This window comes from Scyliorhinus canicula, chromosome 18, assembly GCF_902713615.1.
Source record: "Scyliorhinus canicula chromosome 18, sScyCan1.1, whole genome shotgun sequence".
In the NCBI taxonomy this organism is placed as follows: Eukaryota; Metazoa; Chordata; class Chondrichthyes; order Carcharhiniformes; family Scyliorhinidae; genus Scyliorhinus; species Scyliorhinus canicula.
In genome coordinates, this window is record NC_052163.1 from 96018326 (window position 1) to 96034170 (window position 15845).

General features: G+C 50.1%; 1 protein-coding gene across 1 annotated transcript in view; it reads right to left on the bottom strand.

The window, feature by feature from the left end:
• The window catches only part of grin3bb (glutamate receptor, ionotropic, N-methyl-D-aspartate 3Bb), a 94571-nt gene that overhangs the window by 15434 nt on the left and 63292 nt on the right, over positions 1-15845 (bottom strand). Inside the window, exon 4 of the mRNA XM_038778341.1 lies at positions 5294-5439. Coding sequence (XP_038634269.1) covers positions 5294-5439 — 146 coding nt within the window. The remainder of the gene's footprint in view (positions 1-5293; positions 5440-15845) is intronic.

Below are 15845 nucleotides of genomic sequence, written 5' to 3' on the forward strand. Positions count from 1 at the left end.
GGGATCGGGTGGGGTGTAGTGTGAGGGGTACCTCGGCGGTAGTGGTAGTAGTAGTGGTAGATCCTGCAGGTGCCAGGTCCCGGAGGGAAACGGTGTCCTGTCGGCCGTCGGGGTGCTCGACAAACGTGTAGTGGGGGTTTGAGTGCAGGAGCAGGACCCTTTCTACCAGGGGGTCTGTTTTATGTGCCCGGACGTGTTTCTGAAGGAGGACAGGGCCCGGTGTCCTCAACCAGGATGGAAGCGAGGCCTCCGTGGTAGTGCCCCTAGAGAAAACAAATAATCGCTCGTGAGGAGTCTGATTTGTGGCCATGCACAGGAGGGACCTAATTGCATGGAGCGCGTCGAGGAGGACCTCCTGCCAGTGGGTGGTCGAGAGATTCCTGGACCGTAGGGTCAGTAGGACGGTCTTCCAGACCTGTCACGTCCTCCCTCTCCACCTGCCGTTCCCCCTGGGGTTATAGCTGGTAGTCCTGCTCGAGGCGATGCCCTTGTCGAGCAGGTACTGACGCAGCTCGTCGCTCATGAAGGATGTGCCCCTGTCACTGTGGACGTAGCTGGGGAAACTGAACAGGGTGAAGACACTGTGCAGGGCTCTGATGACTGTATGGGAGGTCATATCGGGGCACGGGATGGCAAATGGGAAGCGAGAGAATTCATCTACGATGTTAAGAAAATAAATATTACGGTTGGTCGAGGGGAGGGGCCCTTTGAAATCAATACTCAGTCGTTCAAAGGCCCGGGATGCCTTTACTAGGTGGGCCTTGTCTGGTCTATAGAAGTGTGGTTTACACTCCATGCAGATCGGGCAATTCCTGGTGACGGCTTTAACCTCCTCGGTGGAGAAAGGCAGATTGCGGGCCTTGATGTAGTGGGCGAGCCGGGTAACCCCCGGGTGGCAGAGGTCATTGTGGATCGCCTGTAGTCGGTCGTCTTGCATGCTGGCGCATGTGCCGCGGGACAAGGCATCTGGGGGCTCTTTGAGCTTCCCCGGACGGTATACGATATCATAATTATAGGTGGAGAGTTCGATCCCCCACCTCAAGATTGTCATTTTTAATTTTGCCCCATTGCGAGTTATCGAACATAAAGGCAACCGATCTCTGGTCGGTGATGAGGGTAAACCTCCTACCTGCGAGGTAGTGCCTCCAGTGCCGTATGGCTTCCACAATGGCTTGGGCTTCCATTTCGACTGAGGAGTGTCGAAGTTCCGAAGCGGAGAGGGTTCGGGAAAAGAACACTACTGGCCTGCCTGCCTGGTTCAGAGTGGCAGCGCGAGCGACCTCTGAGGCGTCGCTCTCCACCTTAAATGGGACGGATTCATCCACCGCCCGCATGGCTGCTTTGGCGATGTCCTCCTTAATGCAGTTGAAGGCCTGGCGGGCCTCGGCTGACAGTGGGAAGAGTGTAGTCTTAAATAGTGGGCGGGCTTTGTCCGCATACTGGGGGACCCACTGGGCATAGTAGGAGAAAAATCCGAGGCACCTCTGGAGGGCCTTGGAACAGTGGGGGAGAATGAGTTGTAAGAGTGAGTTGCATACAGTCAGGGTCGGGTCCTAGGACCCCGTTTTCCATGACGTAGCTGAGGATGGCTAGCCTGGTTGTGCAGAAAACGCATTTCTCCTTGTTGTATGTGAGGTTGAGTTTTTGGGCGGTTTGGAGAAATCGGTGGAGGTTGGCGTCATGGTCCTGCTGGTCATGGCCGCAGATGGTGACGTTATCCAAGTACGGAAACGTGGCCCGCAGCCCGTACTGGTCCAGCATTCGGTCCATTGCTCGTTGGAACACCGAGACCCCATTCGTGACGCCAAAGGGAACCCGGAGGAAATGGAAAAGGTGGCCATCTGCCTCGAACACCGTGTAGTGGCAGTCCTCCGGGCGGATTGGGAGCTGGTGGTATACAGACTTCAGATCCACCGTGGAGAAGATGTGGTACTGGGCGATCTGATTTACCATGTCTGCAATACGGGGCGAGGGTACGCATCGAGGTGCGTGAACCGGTTAATGGTCTGGCTGTAATCAACCACCATCCGGAACTTTTCTCCGGTCTTGACGACCACCACCTGAGCTCTCCAGGGGCTATTACTGGTCTCTATGATGCCCTCACGTAGGAGCCGCTGGACTTCGGCTCTAATAAATACTCTGTCCTGCAGGCTATACCTCCTGCTGCGAGTGGCCACTGGTTTGCAGTTAGCGGTGCGATTAGCGACGAGTGGAGGGGTGTCGATTTTTAGTGTTGCTATACTGCATATAGTGAGAGGGGGAAGGGGTCCGCCGAAGCTGAGTGTTAGGCTCCTGAGGTTACACTGGAAATCGAGTCCGAGTAGGAGAGGGGCGCAGAGGTCTGGGAGTACATACAATTGGAAGTTGGAGTAGTTGGCACCCTGTATCGTTAGTTTTGTAATAGTGCGCCCTTGTATCTGGACAGAGTGCGACCCAGAGGCGAGGGAGATAGTTGGAAATATCGGGCAGCGAGCAGCGTCTTACCAGGTCTGGGTGAACGAAGCTCTAGGTGCTCCCGGAGTCGAAGAGGCATGGTATCTTGTATCCGTTGACTTGAATGGACATCATGGAGCTTCTGAGGTGCTTAGGCCGCGACTGGTCCAAAGTGACTGCGCTGAGCTGCGGGTAGTCGGTGGCGTGGTCAGCGGTGCTGGAGCAGCCCCGTGATGACTGTTCGCAGAGACCGTAGTCGTCGAGTGGTCTCTCGGGTGATGGCCAAGATGGCGGCCCCCGTTGATCGCACGTGGCGGGCGGCAAGGAAGATGGCATCCAAGATGGCGGTCCCCATGAATCACACATGGCCGGCCGCGTGGGGGAGGATTGCCAAGGTGGCGGCCCCCATGAGTCGTACATGTCGTGCGGAGGCGGAGTCGGCAGACATGCTGCCACATTGCGGGGTCTGCGGTCCTGTGAGTTGGAGGGGCGATTGTTCTGGTTAGCGTTCGAGTTGGAGTTTTTAGCTTTAGCCAGGCATACCTTCGCAAAGTGTCCTTTCTGCCCACAGCTGCTGCAGGTCACGTTCCGGGCCGGGCAGTGCTGCCGTGGGTGTTGGGGCTGGCCGCAAAAGTGGCACGATAGCCCTCCGTGGTGGGCTGGTGGCTGCACGGTGCAGGCCTGGGGTAGTCTCTGGTCGGGAGTCCACGATGGGGTCGTGTTGTCGGCTGGGAACGAGTTTAGGCTTTGAAAAGCGACCTGTAACGAGGTCACTAGCGTTACCGTGTCCACCAGGTTCTGGGCCCCTTTTTCGAGGAGACGCTGGCGCACATAATTGGGCCGGACCCCTGCAACATACACATCTCGGACGGCAAGTTCCATGTGCTGGGAGGCTGTCACAGCCTGGAAGTTACATTCTCATGCTGGAGCTTTCAGGTCGCGCAGGTAGGCATCGCTGGCGGTGGGTTGTCGGAGAATCGCCGGGCCGGGCGTAATTCATGAGACGTTGCCCTGATGCCGGTCTGCCGATTCTCTGGTCACCGGAGAATCGGTGCCATTGGCGCTGGCATGGTCGGTGTGGCACCGGTCGGGTGCCACTCTACGCTGCCCTCCCGGCGATTCTCCGTCCAGGATGGGCCGAGTGGCCGCCAAGATAGCCCGAGTCCCGTCGGGGCCGTTCACATGTGGCCTTACCCGGCATGACCTTGGCGTCCACCCTGCGGGGGGCAGCCTGGTGGGGATTCGACCCCGGGGGGAGGGGCTTTCACCGTTGCCTGGCCCGCGGTCGGTGGAGAAGGAAGCTAGTGCGCATGCGCGAGTTCGCACCGATCGCAGTGTGCAGACCCGTGGCGTCCGTTTAACGCCACGATCGGCAGCTGGAGCTGCGTGAGTCGCTCAGTGGTGTGTTGGCCCCCTGTAGGGCTCAGGACCGCTGCTCCTGGGGGCCTGTTGATGCCGCCGCAAAATGCGATGGCGTTTACGATGGCTTCAACACTTAGCCTCAGGATCAGAGAATCCCGCCCAGGATGCCTAATATCCATGAGCAGGCACTGAATTCAGGCTAGCTTTTACTTATATGTGAAGGACCAAACCAGGTTTATGTTATTGGACCTCAACTGAGTGATGTAAGATTGCTATTGCAAGCATTGAACAACTGCATATCCATTTTCTTTAATTGGACAGATTTCTTCAACGAACTGAAAATAAATCACAGGCCTGCAATGTTTTAAGACTTCACCTTGGGAGAAGCAAGTATGACAGTGAATCTTTGGATATAAGTGCATGCTACTACTTTTGTAATCATCATATTTTCTTGAGTGTGTGTGAGTTGGTGTGATTGCAAACACATTTTGGATGTTGAATAATTAACGTTTAACCATTTTTTAAACTTACGAGGAAACTTGTCATTTGTCTGTTCTTGAGAGTTACAGCACTCAGGGGTTTAAAACACATTTAGAAACACACCTGTCTTCAGTCAGTTAAGAGGTGAAAAAAGCAGGACCCATCCTGCTGCTATCTCTCCCCTGTCCATAACAATTAGAATCCCTTGAGGAAATATTTACATTGCAGTTTTAATTGGACTGGAAATAATTTTTTATTTATCATAGAAGTTGCTCCAGTCTGTTGCCACATGTCTCACAATTTCTCTGACTGCAGCTATTGTGAGAATATTGGCCGGGATTCTCCGGTCTGAGTTCACCCTGCCCCCACTGCCAGCAAGAACAGAGAATTTGGCGCTCAGCCAAAACTCCATTCACTGCAACGGGACCACCGAATCCCAGCCGAGGGCGCGAACTGAGAAGAATTCCGGCCAATATATTTGCTCAGCCTCCTCTCCGGGGTCTATCTCCGACCCAAAGCATTGTCCATAGAATTTCATAGAATTTACAGTGCAGAAGGAGGCCATTCGGCCCATCGAGTCTGCACAGGCCCTCTGAAAGAGCACCCTACCTAAGCCCATACCTCCACCCTACCCCGTAACCCAGTAACCCCACCTAACCTTTTTGGACACTAAGGGCAATTTAGCCTGGCCAATCTACCTAACCGGCACATCTTTGGACTGTGGGAGGAAACCGGAGCACCCGGAGGAAACCCAGGCAGACACGGGGAGAAAGTGCAGACTCCGCACAGACAGTGACCCAAGCCGGGAATCGAACCTGGGACCCTGGAGCTGTGAAGCAACTGTGCCAACCACTGTGCTACCGTGCCTCCTCACGGTAAATGGTCCAGCTACCATTTGTTATCAAGTTCTGTCAGTTACTTGAACAATCAGGGAACTACCTGTATTTGCCAATGCAGGCAAATGCGGTGCCAATATTGATACAATGTTAAGCCGTAATTGTAACGTCAGGTTGCTTACTTCAGATGTGCCACTCCATCCAGGGTAGTTGGAACATTGAACCTTCTTGTGTATTCATGCATCTCAGGAAAGCCCTTCTTCATGTAGTCCTCCGCACTGCTCTCTCGCACTGTTGCAAAGCGGAAACCTTGAGATGGATGGTGAAGCTGAACAACAAGTATCATAAAGTTGAATAAAATTTTTAAAAATTATGCCCACTCCCAAAAAACAGCAACTTATGTTTATTTATACAACAGCTTTAATGCAATGAGGTGCCCCAGGGGGCATTGCTGGAGCATTATAAAACAAAGTATGACACCAAATTAGACAAGGAGGTATTAGGTCCTATGACCAAACGTTTGGTTAAAGAGAAAGGAAGAAAGTGAGGTAATGAGGCAGAGAGGGGTAGGAAGGGTATTCCAGGGATGGGTCCCAGGCAACTGAAGGCACAGTCATCAATGGTGAAGTAATGGCATTTTGGTGGTGCACAGGGTGCATATGACTCGGGCAAGAATGAGTGGGTTCTTTCAGAGGGTAGCAGATGAGTGTGAGAGGTGTGGACGGGGGCCAGTGAATCATGCGCACATGTTTTGGGGTTGCGAAAAATTGGGAAGATTCTGGGCGGGAGTGTTCGCGCTCTTAGCCAGGATAGTGGAGGAGGAGGTGGACTCTGACCCTTTGGTGGCGATATTTGGAGTTTCAGAGAAGCCAGACCTCATGGAGAGGAGGAAGGCCGATGTCTTGGCCTTCGTCTCTCTGATTGCACGGTGGTGAATTTTGCTGGAGTGGCGGTCGGCATCGCCACCAGAGGTAGAGGCTTGGTTGGGTGACCTGTACAACGTCCTGCAATTAGAGAAGTTAAAGGATGAGTTAAGGGGCTCTTCAGGGGGGTTTGAGGAAAGGTGGGGGATGTTTGTGACTGTGTTTGAGGAGCTGTTCATCGCGGGGAGGGGGGATGAAAAAGGGGAAAAATCTGTACAGACTGTATAGTTGATTGTTGGGAAGTATGTTTCCCGGGGTGTTTATTCGCTGTAACCTGTTTTGATACATGTTGGTAATAAATACATTTTATTTTTAAGTAATTGCATTTTGGGATGCTCAAGAGGCCAGCATCAAAAGAGCTCTGATATCTCAAAGGGTTGTGGAGCTGGAGGAGATTACAGAGATAGGGAGGGTAAGGCAATGGGGGGATTTGAAAACAAGGATGAGAACTTCAAAAACAAGTTGTTGCTTGACCGGGAACCAATGCAGTTCAGAGAGCACAGGGGTGATCGGGAAAAGCCCTTTGCTGCGAAGCAAGCAGCAGAGAGGTGTGGATGACCTCAAGTCTACGGAGGGCAGAATGTGGGAGGCCAGTCAGGAGTGTGTTGGAATCGTCAAGTCTAAAGATAACAAAGTCGCGAATTAAAGTTTCAGCAGTCGATGGGCTGAGACAGGTGAAGTTGAGCAATGTTACAGAAGTGAAAATAGGCAACGATGGCATGATATGAGGTCAGAATCCCATCTCAGGATCAAGGTTGTGAACAGACTGGCTTGATCACAGACTGTTGCTAGAGAGAGGGATGGAGTTCACAGCTAGGGAACAGAGTTTGAAGCAGGGACTGAAACAACAGCATCACCCTTCCCAGTATTTAATTTGAGGAAATTTCTGCTCATCGCATACTTTAATATGCTCCATGTACTTTCCTTTGCTTGTTTTCTATAAATTACCTCAGCTTCCAAAATTGGGTCATTGACATGGGAGAGCGTGCAAATTGATTTTTTTCCTTCAGAATGTTGTTTTTTTTTAGACTGATGTGGATTGTTGCAGCTGCTATGGTACAATTTGTCACAGCTGTCAAATGTGAGCAGGATTTTCAGAACAGGTTCTTGGATGTGCATTGGCCTGAAGCCTCCTGAGTGAGATGGAAGCTCTTCATAAAAATAATTTTTCACCTTTATAGTTACAGAGCATCAACCAGGCATGGAAAAGCCTCAGGAATGATTTGCATCACTATAACAACAATTGGTTAACACAGCATGGTGGAGGTATGTGTTCTACTCTGTGCCCTCTTCATTTGTTCCTCCTGAGCCTGCTGACTTATAAGAGATTTTACCTGCTTTGTTTGGAGGCTATTCTGTTGTCTTGATTTGGTGGCGGTATGGGATGATTTGGTGGTGGAATTGCTGATTTCATGAATTCATATTTCCAAGTGGGAAACCTCTCAAAATTCCTAATCTTCATTTGGCTGCATGTTCCTGTCATTTCCAGGATGTGTATTCTAATCACATTTAATTAACTCACAGAAGTATTACATGACAGAAGGAGGCCATTTGGTCTGCAGTTTCCATGCCAGCTCTCTGCAAAAGCAATTCACCTCGTCCCACTCCTACATTTTTACGCTGCAGCCTGTAATTCTCCTTTTTTCTGGAAATTATCCAGCTCTCCTTTGAAGAGCATGACTGAATTTACATCTAACACACTCTCAGGCAGTACATTCCAGTAACATTTGCTTTGTTAAAAAATGTTCCCTCACGTCACCATTGCTTCTTTTCCCTAAATTAGTGGCCACGGTTCTCGGCCCTTCTGTTGTGTTATGTGCTTGCATGTCATTGTAATGAAAACATGCTTGGCTGAGTAAGGGTTAAGGTTGGACTGAAGAATCACATCGCCCATCGCATGATGTATCAAGTCAGACGGTAAGGGACTCAGCGAGAACATTCCAGAAGCTGCTTGCATGGAGAAGCAGCACCGTGCAGGATTTGACCTCTACACTGTAAATTCTATGATTCTATGATTCTTGAACTGGAATCAATAAATAGTTCGAGATTAACAATAAACAGTTCATGTTTAAACAGATAAGTCTAGGGCGGCACGGTGGCGCAGTGGTTAGCACTGCTGCTTCACAGCACTGAGGACCCAGGTTTGATCCCAGCCTCGAGTCACTGTCCATGTAAAGTTTGTACATTCTCCCCATGTCTGCTTGGGTTTCACCTCCACGACTCAAAGATGTGCAGGGTAGGTGGATTGGCCACGCTAAATTGGCCCTTAATTGGAAAAAAAAAAGAATTGGGCACTCTAAATTTATTAAATAAATAAATAAACATGTAAGTCTCAAGATCTCTTCGTTGAGACTTAACAGATTAACCCATAATGCTACATTGGGCTCAGCGGTGACACCATAATACAATACTTTCCACCAATGGGAAGAATTTCTCCCTGTCTATTCTCTGCAAGCCCCTGTCTATCAAATCTCTTCTTAATATTGTCCCAGGAGAACAGCTCCAATTTCTCCAATCAATCCACATAACTGAAGTTACTCATAACTGAGACCATTCTGTTCATCTTTTCTGCACCCTCGCCAATGCCTTCACAAACTTCCTAAATTCATAATTCCTACCAGAATTAGACACAATACTCTAGTTAAGGCCAAGCCAATGTTTTATAAAAGTTCACAACTTCTATATCCCTATCTATAAAGCCAAGATCCCAGATGCATTATTAAACACTTTATCAACATGTCCTGCTGTCGTTAATAATTTGTGGACATATACACCCAGGGCCTTCTGCTCCTGCAACCCCTTAGAATTGTATTTCTTATTTCACATTGACTCTCTTCATTCTTCCTACCAACATGAATCAATTCACATATCTTTGGATCCTCACTATCTTCAGGTGATGTCCCGGCGCACTGGAGAATAGCCAATGTTGTTCCTTTGTTTAAGAAAGGTAGCAAGGATAATCCAGGGAACTACATGCCGGTAAGCCTTGCGTCAGTGGTATGGAAATTACTGGAGAGAATTCTTCGAGACAGGATCTACTCTCATTTGGAAGCAAGTGGTCGTATTAGCGAGAGGCAGCACAGTTTTGTGAAGGGGAGGTCGTGTCTCACTAACTTGATAGAGTTTTTCGAGGAGGTCATAAAGATGATTGATGCAGGTAGGGCAGTGGATGTTGTCTATATGGACTTCAGTAAGTCCTTTGACAAGGTCCCTCATGGCAGACTGGTACAAAAGGTGAAGTCACATGGGATCAGAGGTGAGCTGGCAAGATAGATATAGAATTGGCCGGGTCATAGAAGGCAGAGAGTAGCAATGGAAGGGTGCTTTTTTGATTGGAGGGCTGTGACTAGTGGTGTTCCGCAGGGATGAGTGCCTGGACCTTTGCTGTTTGTAGTATATATAAATGATTTGGAGGAAAATGTAACTGGTCTGATTAGTTAGTTTGCGGATGACACAAAGGTTGGTGGAATTGCAGATAGCGATGAGAACTGTCAGAGAATACAGCAGGATTTAGATCGTTTGGAGACTTGGACGGCGAGATGGCAGATGGAATTTAATGCGGACAAATGTGAGGTAATGCATTTTGGAAGGTCTAATGCAAGTAGGGAATATACAGTGAATGGTAGAACCTTCAAGAATATTGACAGTCAGAGAGATCTTGGTGTACAAGTCCACATGTCACTGAAAGGGGCAACACAGGTGGAGAAGGTAGTCAAGAGGCATACGGCATAGAATTTCATAGAATTTACAGTGCAGAAGGAGGCCATTCGGCCCATTGAGTCTGCACCGGCTCTTGGAAAGAGCACCCTACCCAAGGTCAACACCTCCACCCTATCCCCATAACCCAGTAACCCCACCCAGCACTAAGGGCAATTTTGGACGCTAAGGGCAATTGATCATGGCCAATCCACCTAACCTGCACATCTTTGGACTGTGGGAGGAAACCGGAGCACCCGGAGAAAACCCACGCACACACGGGGAGGATATGCAGACTCCGCACAGACAGTGACCCAAGCCGGAATCGAACCTGGGACCCTGGAGCTGTGAAGCATTTGTGCTATCCACAATGCTACCGTGCATGGTTGCCTTCATTGGCCGGGGCATTGAGTATAAGAATTGGCAAGTCATGTTGCAGCTGTATAGAACCTTAGTTAGGCCACACTTGGAGTATAGTGTTCAATTCTGGCCGTCACACTACCAGAAGGATGTAGAGGCTTTAGAGAGGGTGTAGAAGAGATTTACCAAGATGTTGCCTGGTATGGAGGGCATTGGTATGGAGGAGAGGTTGAATAAACTTGGTTTGTTCTCACTGGAACTGATAGAGGTCTACAAAATTATTTATTTATTTTTTTAAAATAATTTTTATTGAAATTTTTCGATACAAACATTTACCCCTACTACATTTTAAATTATAACACAACAAATCCCCCCTGGAAAATCCTCCCCACGCCCTCCCCCGCGCGCACCCCCCCACCCTCCCCCCACCCCCCCCCCCCCCCCCCCCGCGCTACCAGTCTAGCAACCAAACCGTTTTTCCCTTTCTGCCGATGGCCTCAGGCAGTCATTGCCCGCGACCCCCCGCTGACGTGCTCCCTTCGTTGCTATCCCCCCCCCCTCCCTCCCCCCCCCCCCCCTTTCTCCCCGGGTTGCTGCTGTTTCGGCCTCCAGTTCCTATCTCTGATCCAGAAAGTCAAGGAAGGGCTGCCACCGCCGGAAGAACCCCTGTACCGACCCTCTCAGGGCGAATTTGATTCTTTCCAATTGGATGAAGCTTGCCATGTCGTTTAACCAGGTGTTAACACTTGGTGGCCTTGTGTCCCTCCACTGAATCAAGATCCTTCTCCGAGCTACCAAGGACGCAAAGGCCAATATTCCGGCCTCCCCTGCCTCCTGTACTCCTGGCTCCACCCCAACCCCAAAAATCGCTAGCCCCCACCCTGGTTTGACCCTGGTTCCCACCACTCTCGATACCGTCCCCGCCACCCCCTCCCAGAACTCTTCCAGTGCCGGGCACATCCAGAACATATGTACATGGTTCGCAGGGCTTCCCGAACACCTAACACACCTGTCCTCACCCCCGAAGAACCGACTCATCCTAGTCCCCGTCATATGGGCTCTGTGCAGCACCTTAAATTGGATGAGGCCCAACCTTGCGCACGACGACGACGAATTGACCCTCTCTAAGGCATCCGCCCATGTCCGATCTTCTATCTGCTCTCCCAGCTCCGCTTCCCACTTGTCTTTCAGCTCCTCTATCGATACCTCCTCCACCTCCTGCATTATTTTGTAGATGTCCGAGACCTTCCCTTCTCCGACCCAGACCCCTGACAGCACCCTATCACTCACCCCTCTATCGGGAAGCAAGGGAAATCCTTCCACCTGTCGTCTGGCAAATGCCTTCACCTGCAGGTATCTAAACGTGTTCCCCGGGGGGAGCTCAAATTTCTCCTCCAGCTCTCCCAGGCTCGCAAACCTCCCCTCTATGAACATGTCCCTCAGTTGCCTGATGCCCGCCCTGTGCCAGCTCTGGAATGAGGGGCATAGAGAGAGTGGATAGTCAGAGACTTTTTCCCAGGGTAGAGGGGTCAATTACTAGGGATATAGGTTTAAGGTGCGAGGGGCAATTTTTAGAGGAGATGTACGAGGTAAGTTTTTTTACACAGAGGGTAGTGGGTGCCTGGAACTCGCTGCTGGAGGAGGCAGTGGAAGCAGGGACGAAAGTAACATTGAAGGGGCATATTGACAAATACATGAATAGGATGGGAATTGAGAGATACGGACCCCGGAAGTGTAGAATATTTTAGTTTAGACAGGCATCATGGTTGGTGCAGGTTTGGAGGGCTGAAGGGCCTGTTCCTGTGCTGTACTTTTCTTTGTTCTTTGTTCTTTCTAGTAAATTTCATCTGCAACGTATCAGCCCATTCCACCTGTCTTGCCATGTCCCATTGAAGTTTACCACTGGATCCTCGCAGTTCACAATACTTCCATGTTTAGAATAATCTGTAAATTCTGGAATTGCGCCCTATACTCCGGACTTTAGGCCATTAACAGATCAAGAAAAGCAGTGGTCATAACACCAGCCATTGGGGAAACTCATGATTTACCTTCCTCTAGTCCAAAAAACGACTGTTGAATATTCCTCTCTGTTCCCTGTTAGTCAGCCAGCATTGTCCTTTTCATTCCCCGGGCTTCAACTTTGCTGACAAGCCAGTGATGTTGCATTTTATCAAACATCTTTTGGAAGTTGATGCACCATCAATTGGACTCGAGTCGTAATGAAGTTCCAAACAACAGGCTTTAATACGCTAGATGTGAGCCAGGCAGTGGTCGTACAGAGAAAGGCCGACTGCCAGCCAACACGAGCTCTTATACCCTGCCTTGTAGGCGGAGCTACCAACCTCTCAGCCAATCGGTGGGGAGTCACATGACCAGCCACAACCAATTGGCAGAGAGGCACATGACTTGCCTGGGCCAATGGGCAGCGAGGCTGCTGTACCAATGGCAGCTTGGTTCTCCGGTAATATGATCTCTCTAGCCATACTACCACAGAAGTCCATATACATCACATCAACAGCATTCTGCTCATAAACCCTCTATAACAGGGGTGGGCAAACTTTTCCGTGCAAGGGCCACATTCAGAAATTCACAATTTTAAAGGGCCGCATAGTATATTAAGTAAAATAATTACTTCACCCGGTTATGATTCTGGGCGCCTCATATAGAACATAGAACAGTACAGCACAGACAAGCCCTTCGGCCCTCGACGTTGTGCCGAGCAATGATCACCCTACTCAAGTCAACGTATCCACCCTATACCAGTAAGTAACCCAACAGCACCCCCCCCCCCCCCCCCCCCATTAACCTTAACAAAAAATTTAAAAAAAATTTTTTTAATGACTTGGTGGGCCGCATAAAGACCTTTGGCGGGCCGCATGCGGCCCACGGGCTGTAGTTTGCCCACCCCTGCTCTATAACCTCATTAAAAAACACAGAAGGCAGCAATCAATTTGGGCATTGCATATGCTCCCACAAACAGCATTGTGATAATGACCAGATGATCTGATTTAGAAATGCTGCTGGAGGTAAAGTCATCAGACAGGACACTTGTGAGAACTCCTCAACTGTCCAGCAACAAGGTGGATGGAGGCAGCATCGTTTCAGGTAAGAGACACTGGACGAACTGACGAGGAAGTGGAAACTAACAAAAGGACAGGAATTGAGACACCTCCAAATAAAACACTTCCTTTTCAAAGAGACAGTAGGGTACCCGGGGCCCCAGAAAACACACTACTAGAGGACTTGATAGGCACCAGCAGCGAGAAGGGGGTGCTATGTGGGAAAATATATGGACAGCTACTGGACAGAGCCCAGTCTCCACTGGACAAGACCAGACAAAAATGGGAGGACGAACTGGGGACAGAGGTAGGATGGGGACTCTGGAGCAAAGCACTGAGCAGGGCAAACTCCACCTCCTCCTGCGTAAGGCTAAGCCTAATGCAGCTCAAAGTGGTGCACAGAGCGCACCTGACCAGAACCCGAATGAGCAGGTTCTTCCCGGAAGTGAGAATAAATGTGAACGGTGCCAGAGGGGCCTGGCCAACCACACCCACATGTTTTGGGCTTGCCCCAAGCTTGCTGGGTTCTGGACAGCCTTCTCTGACGCAATGTCCAAGGTTGTGGGGGTGAGGGTGAAGCCATGCCCAATAGTGGCAATCTTCGGGGTATGGGAGCGGCCAGAGTTACACAATGGGGAAGGGGGCCAACGCCCTTGCTTTCACTTCCCTAATCACACGCCGGAGAATCCTGCTCGACTGGCGATTGGCAGCACCACCCAAAGCTGCAGACTGGCTCCCTGACCTCTCGGAATTTCTCCACCTGGAGAAGATGTAAGCCATCTGAGGGTCAGTGGAAGGTTTCCTGGACACCTGGGGGCAGTTCGCCGGCCTGTTCCAAAACCTGTTCGAGGCCAGCCACGAGGAGTAAGCCAGGAAAAAAAAGATTAGGAAAGCAGATATGCAGCAATGAAAATGTGCATTAGGACGTTAATTAATCAAACTGAACGTGTAATGGCCATTCAATGGACAGACACTGCTGGAAAGTAGTGACATTTCAAACAGTAAGGTCCCACACTGCGAACCCATATTGTTCACAGCTCTAGCAGTCAAACATGAGGGAGCAGAATTCCGAAGGTTTAAACGTGTAAATCTATCCTGCTGGCAGAGATCGTGAATTAGTTAAATTAGCCTGTTGTTTTTATTTTCCTATTTTATTCCCCATTCATTAAAATTCCAACTTTTCAAATGCTGGACTCCTCAAAAGGCAACTGTTGGAATGCATCAACTGCACGGTCGGTTCTGTGTTTGTGGGAGACAGTACCTATCTGGGACAGGGATGGAAACTCCACTCCCGTTACATTGCGTCTTCAGCTGAAAACCCGCTTCCAGAGGCAGAGCTTCATGGAAATGCACTCCTTAACATCAGGCAGACAATCCAAATTCCTGACACAATTTGCTACTAGGTGATGATTTGTGTTGTTATTTGGCTTTGCACTGGATACAGTATAACTAGTACAAAGCCACTTCTAAAAAGCACCCAGTAAGCCTGACACCTTCTAATGATATGTGAACTATCATCTCTGTATATAATGTAATAACCAAACCGTATGTAAACATTAGTGCCTGTATGTATAGATTAGTATTCTAGCATCCGACTACAGGTGGCATGGCGACAGGAGTAGGTCACTGGAAGAAAGGCCACATGGGATGCATTCTAGCATCCAACCACAGGTGGCGTGGCATTAGGAGTAGGTCACTGGAAGAAAGGCCACATGGGATGCATTCTAGCATCCGACTACAGGTGGCGTGGCGGCAGGAGTAAGCCACTGGAAGACATGCACATGGGAGACAGGATGTATTCTCCTGGACAGCACAAAGACACAAGCTGGATAGCAAGTACAGAATACAGTTGCACATTGAACAGCTCCTGAATCGGCAGTAATTAATGATAGTTAATCATAGTTGTCATGCGACCATCAATTCACACGAGACAATTAGTAGATGCGAACAGTGGTTTTCATACGCTAGATCTGTACCTGCCTGCGACTGCTCTGTACTGAGTGCCGCCTACAGGCTGCAGATTTATATACCACCCCTGAGGGGGCGGAGCCACAGGCGGAGCCCACAGGGGCATCAACAGAATACAGTACAATACAGTGGTGAATTGCAGTAGCAATACGTTCACCACATTCACCCCCTGTTAAAAATTGAAGTCCAGCAGGGGTGAAGTGGGCTCATATATCGAGTCTGTCCGGAGCCTTAATCATTCTCTGTGATCGCCTCAGCTCTGGCTTTGCTGCAGGCATGGGTGTTGGGCCTGCCGCTACGGGCATGGGTGTTGGACTCATTGACTCCGGGAACGTGTCATCTGGAGCTTCATCACGGTGTGTCGGCGATGGGGGAAGGGGGAGTGTAGGCCGTGTAGGGGCGGGGGCGGTGTTCAGGATCCCCAGGGGGGCAACTGGTAGCCCGCTGTGAGGGATTCGGTTTGTGGTGATAGTCGGTGTAGGGGGGTGCATTGGTGATGGTTGCTGGGGAACCGGCGGGTGCCAGATCCCGGAGGGAGACTGTATCCTATCATCCGTTGCGGTGCGCCACGTAGGCATACTGAGGGTTGGCATGGAGGAGCTGGACCCTCTCAACCAAGGCTCCTCACGTGCTTCCGGAGGAGGACAGGCCCCGGTGTTGTCAGCCAGGATGGAAGCGAGACCCCGGAGATGGACTTCCTGCGGAAGACAAATAGACGGTCGTGAGGG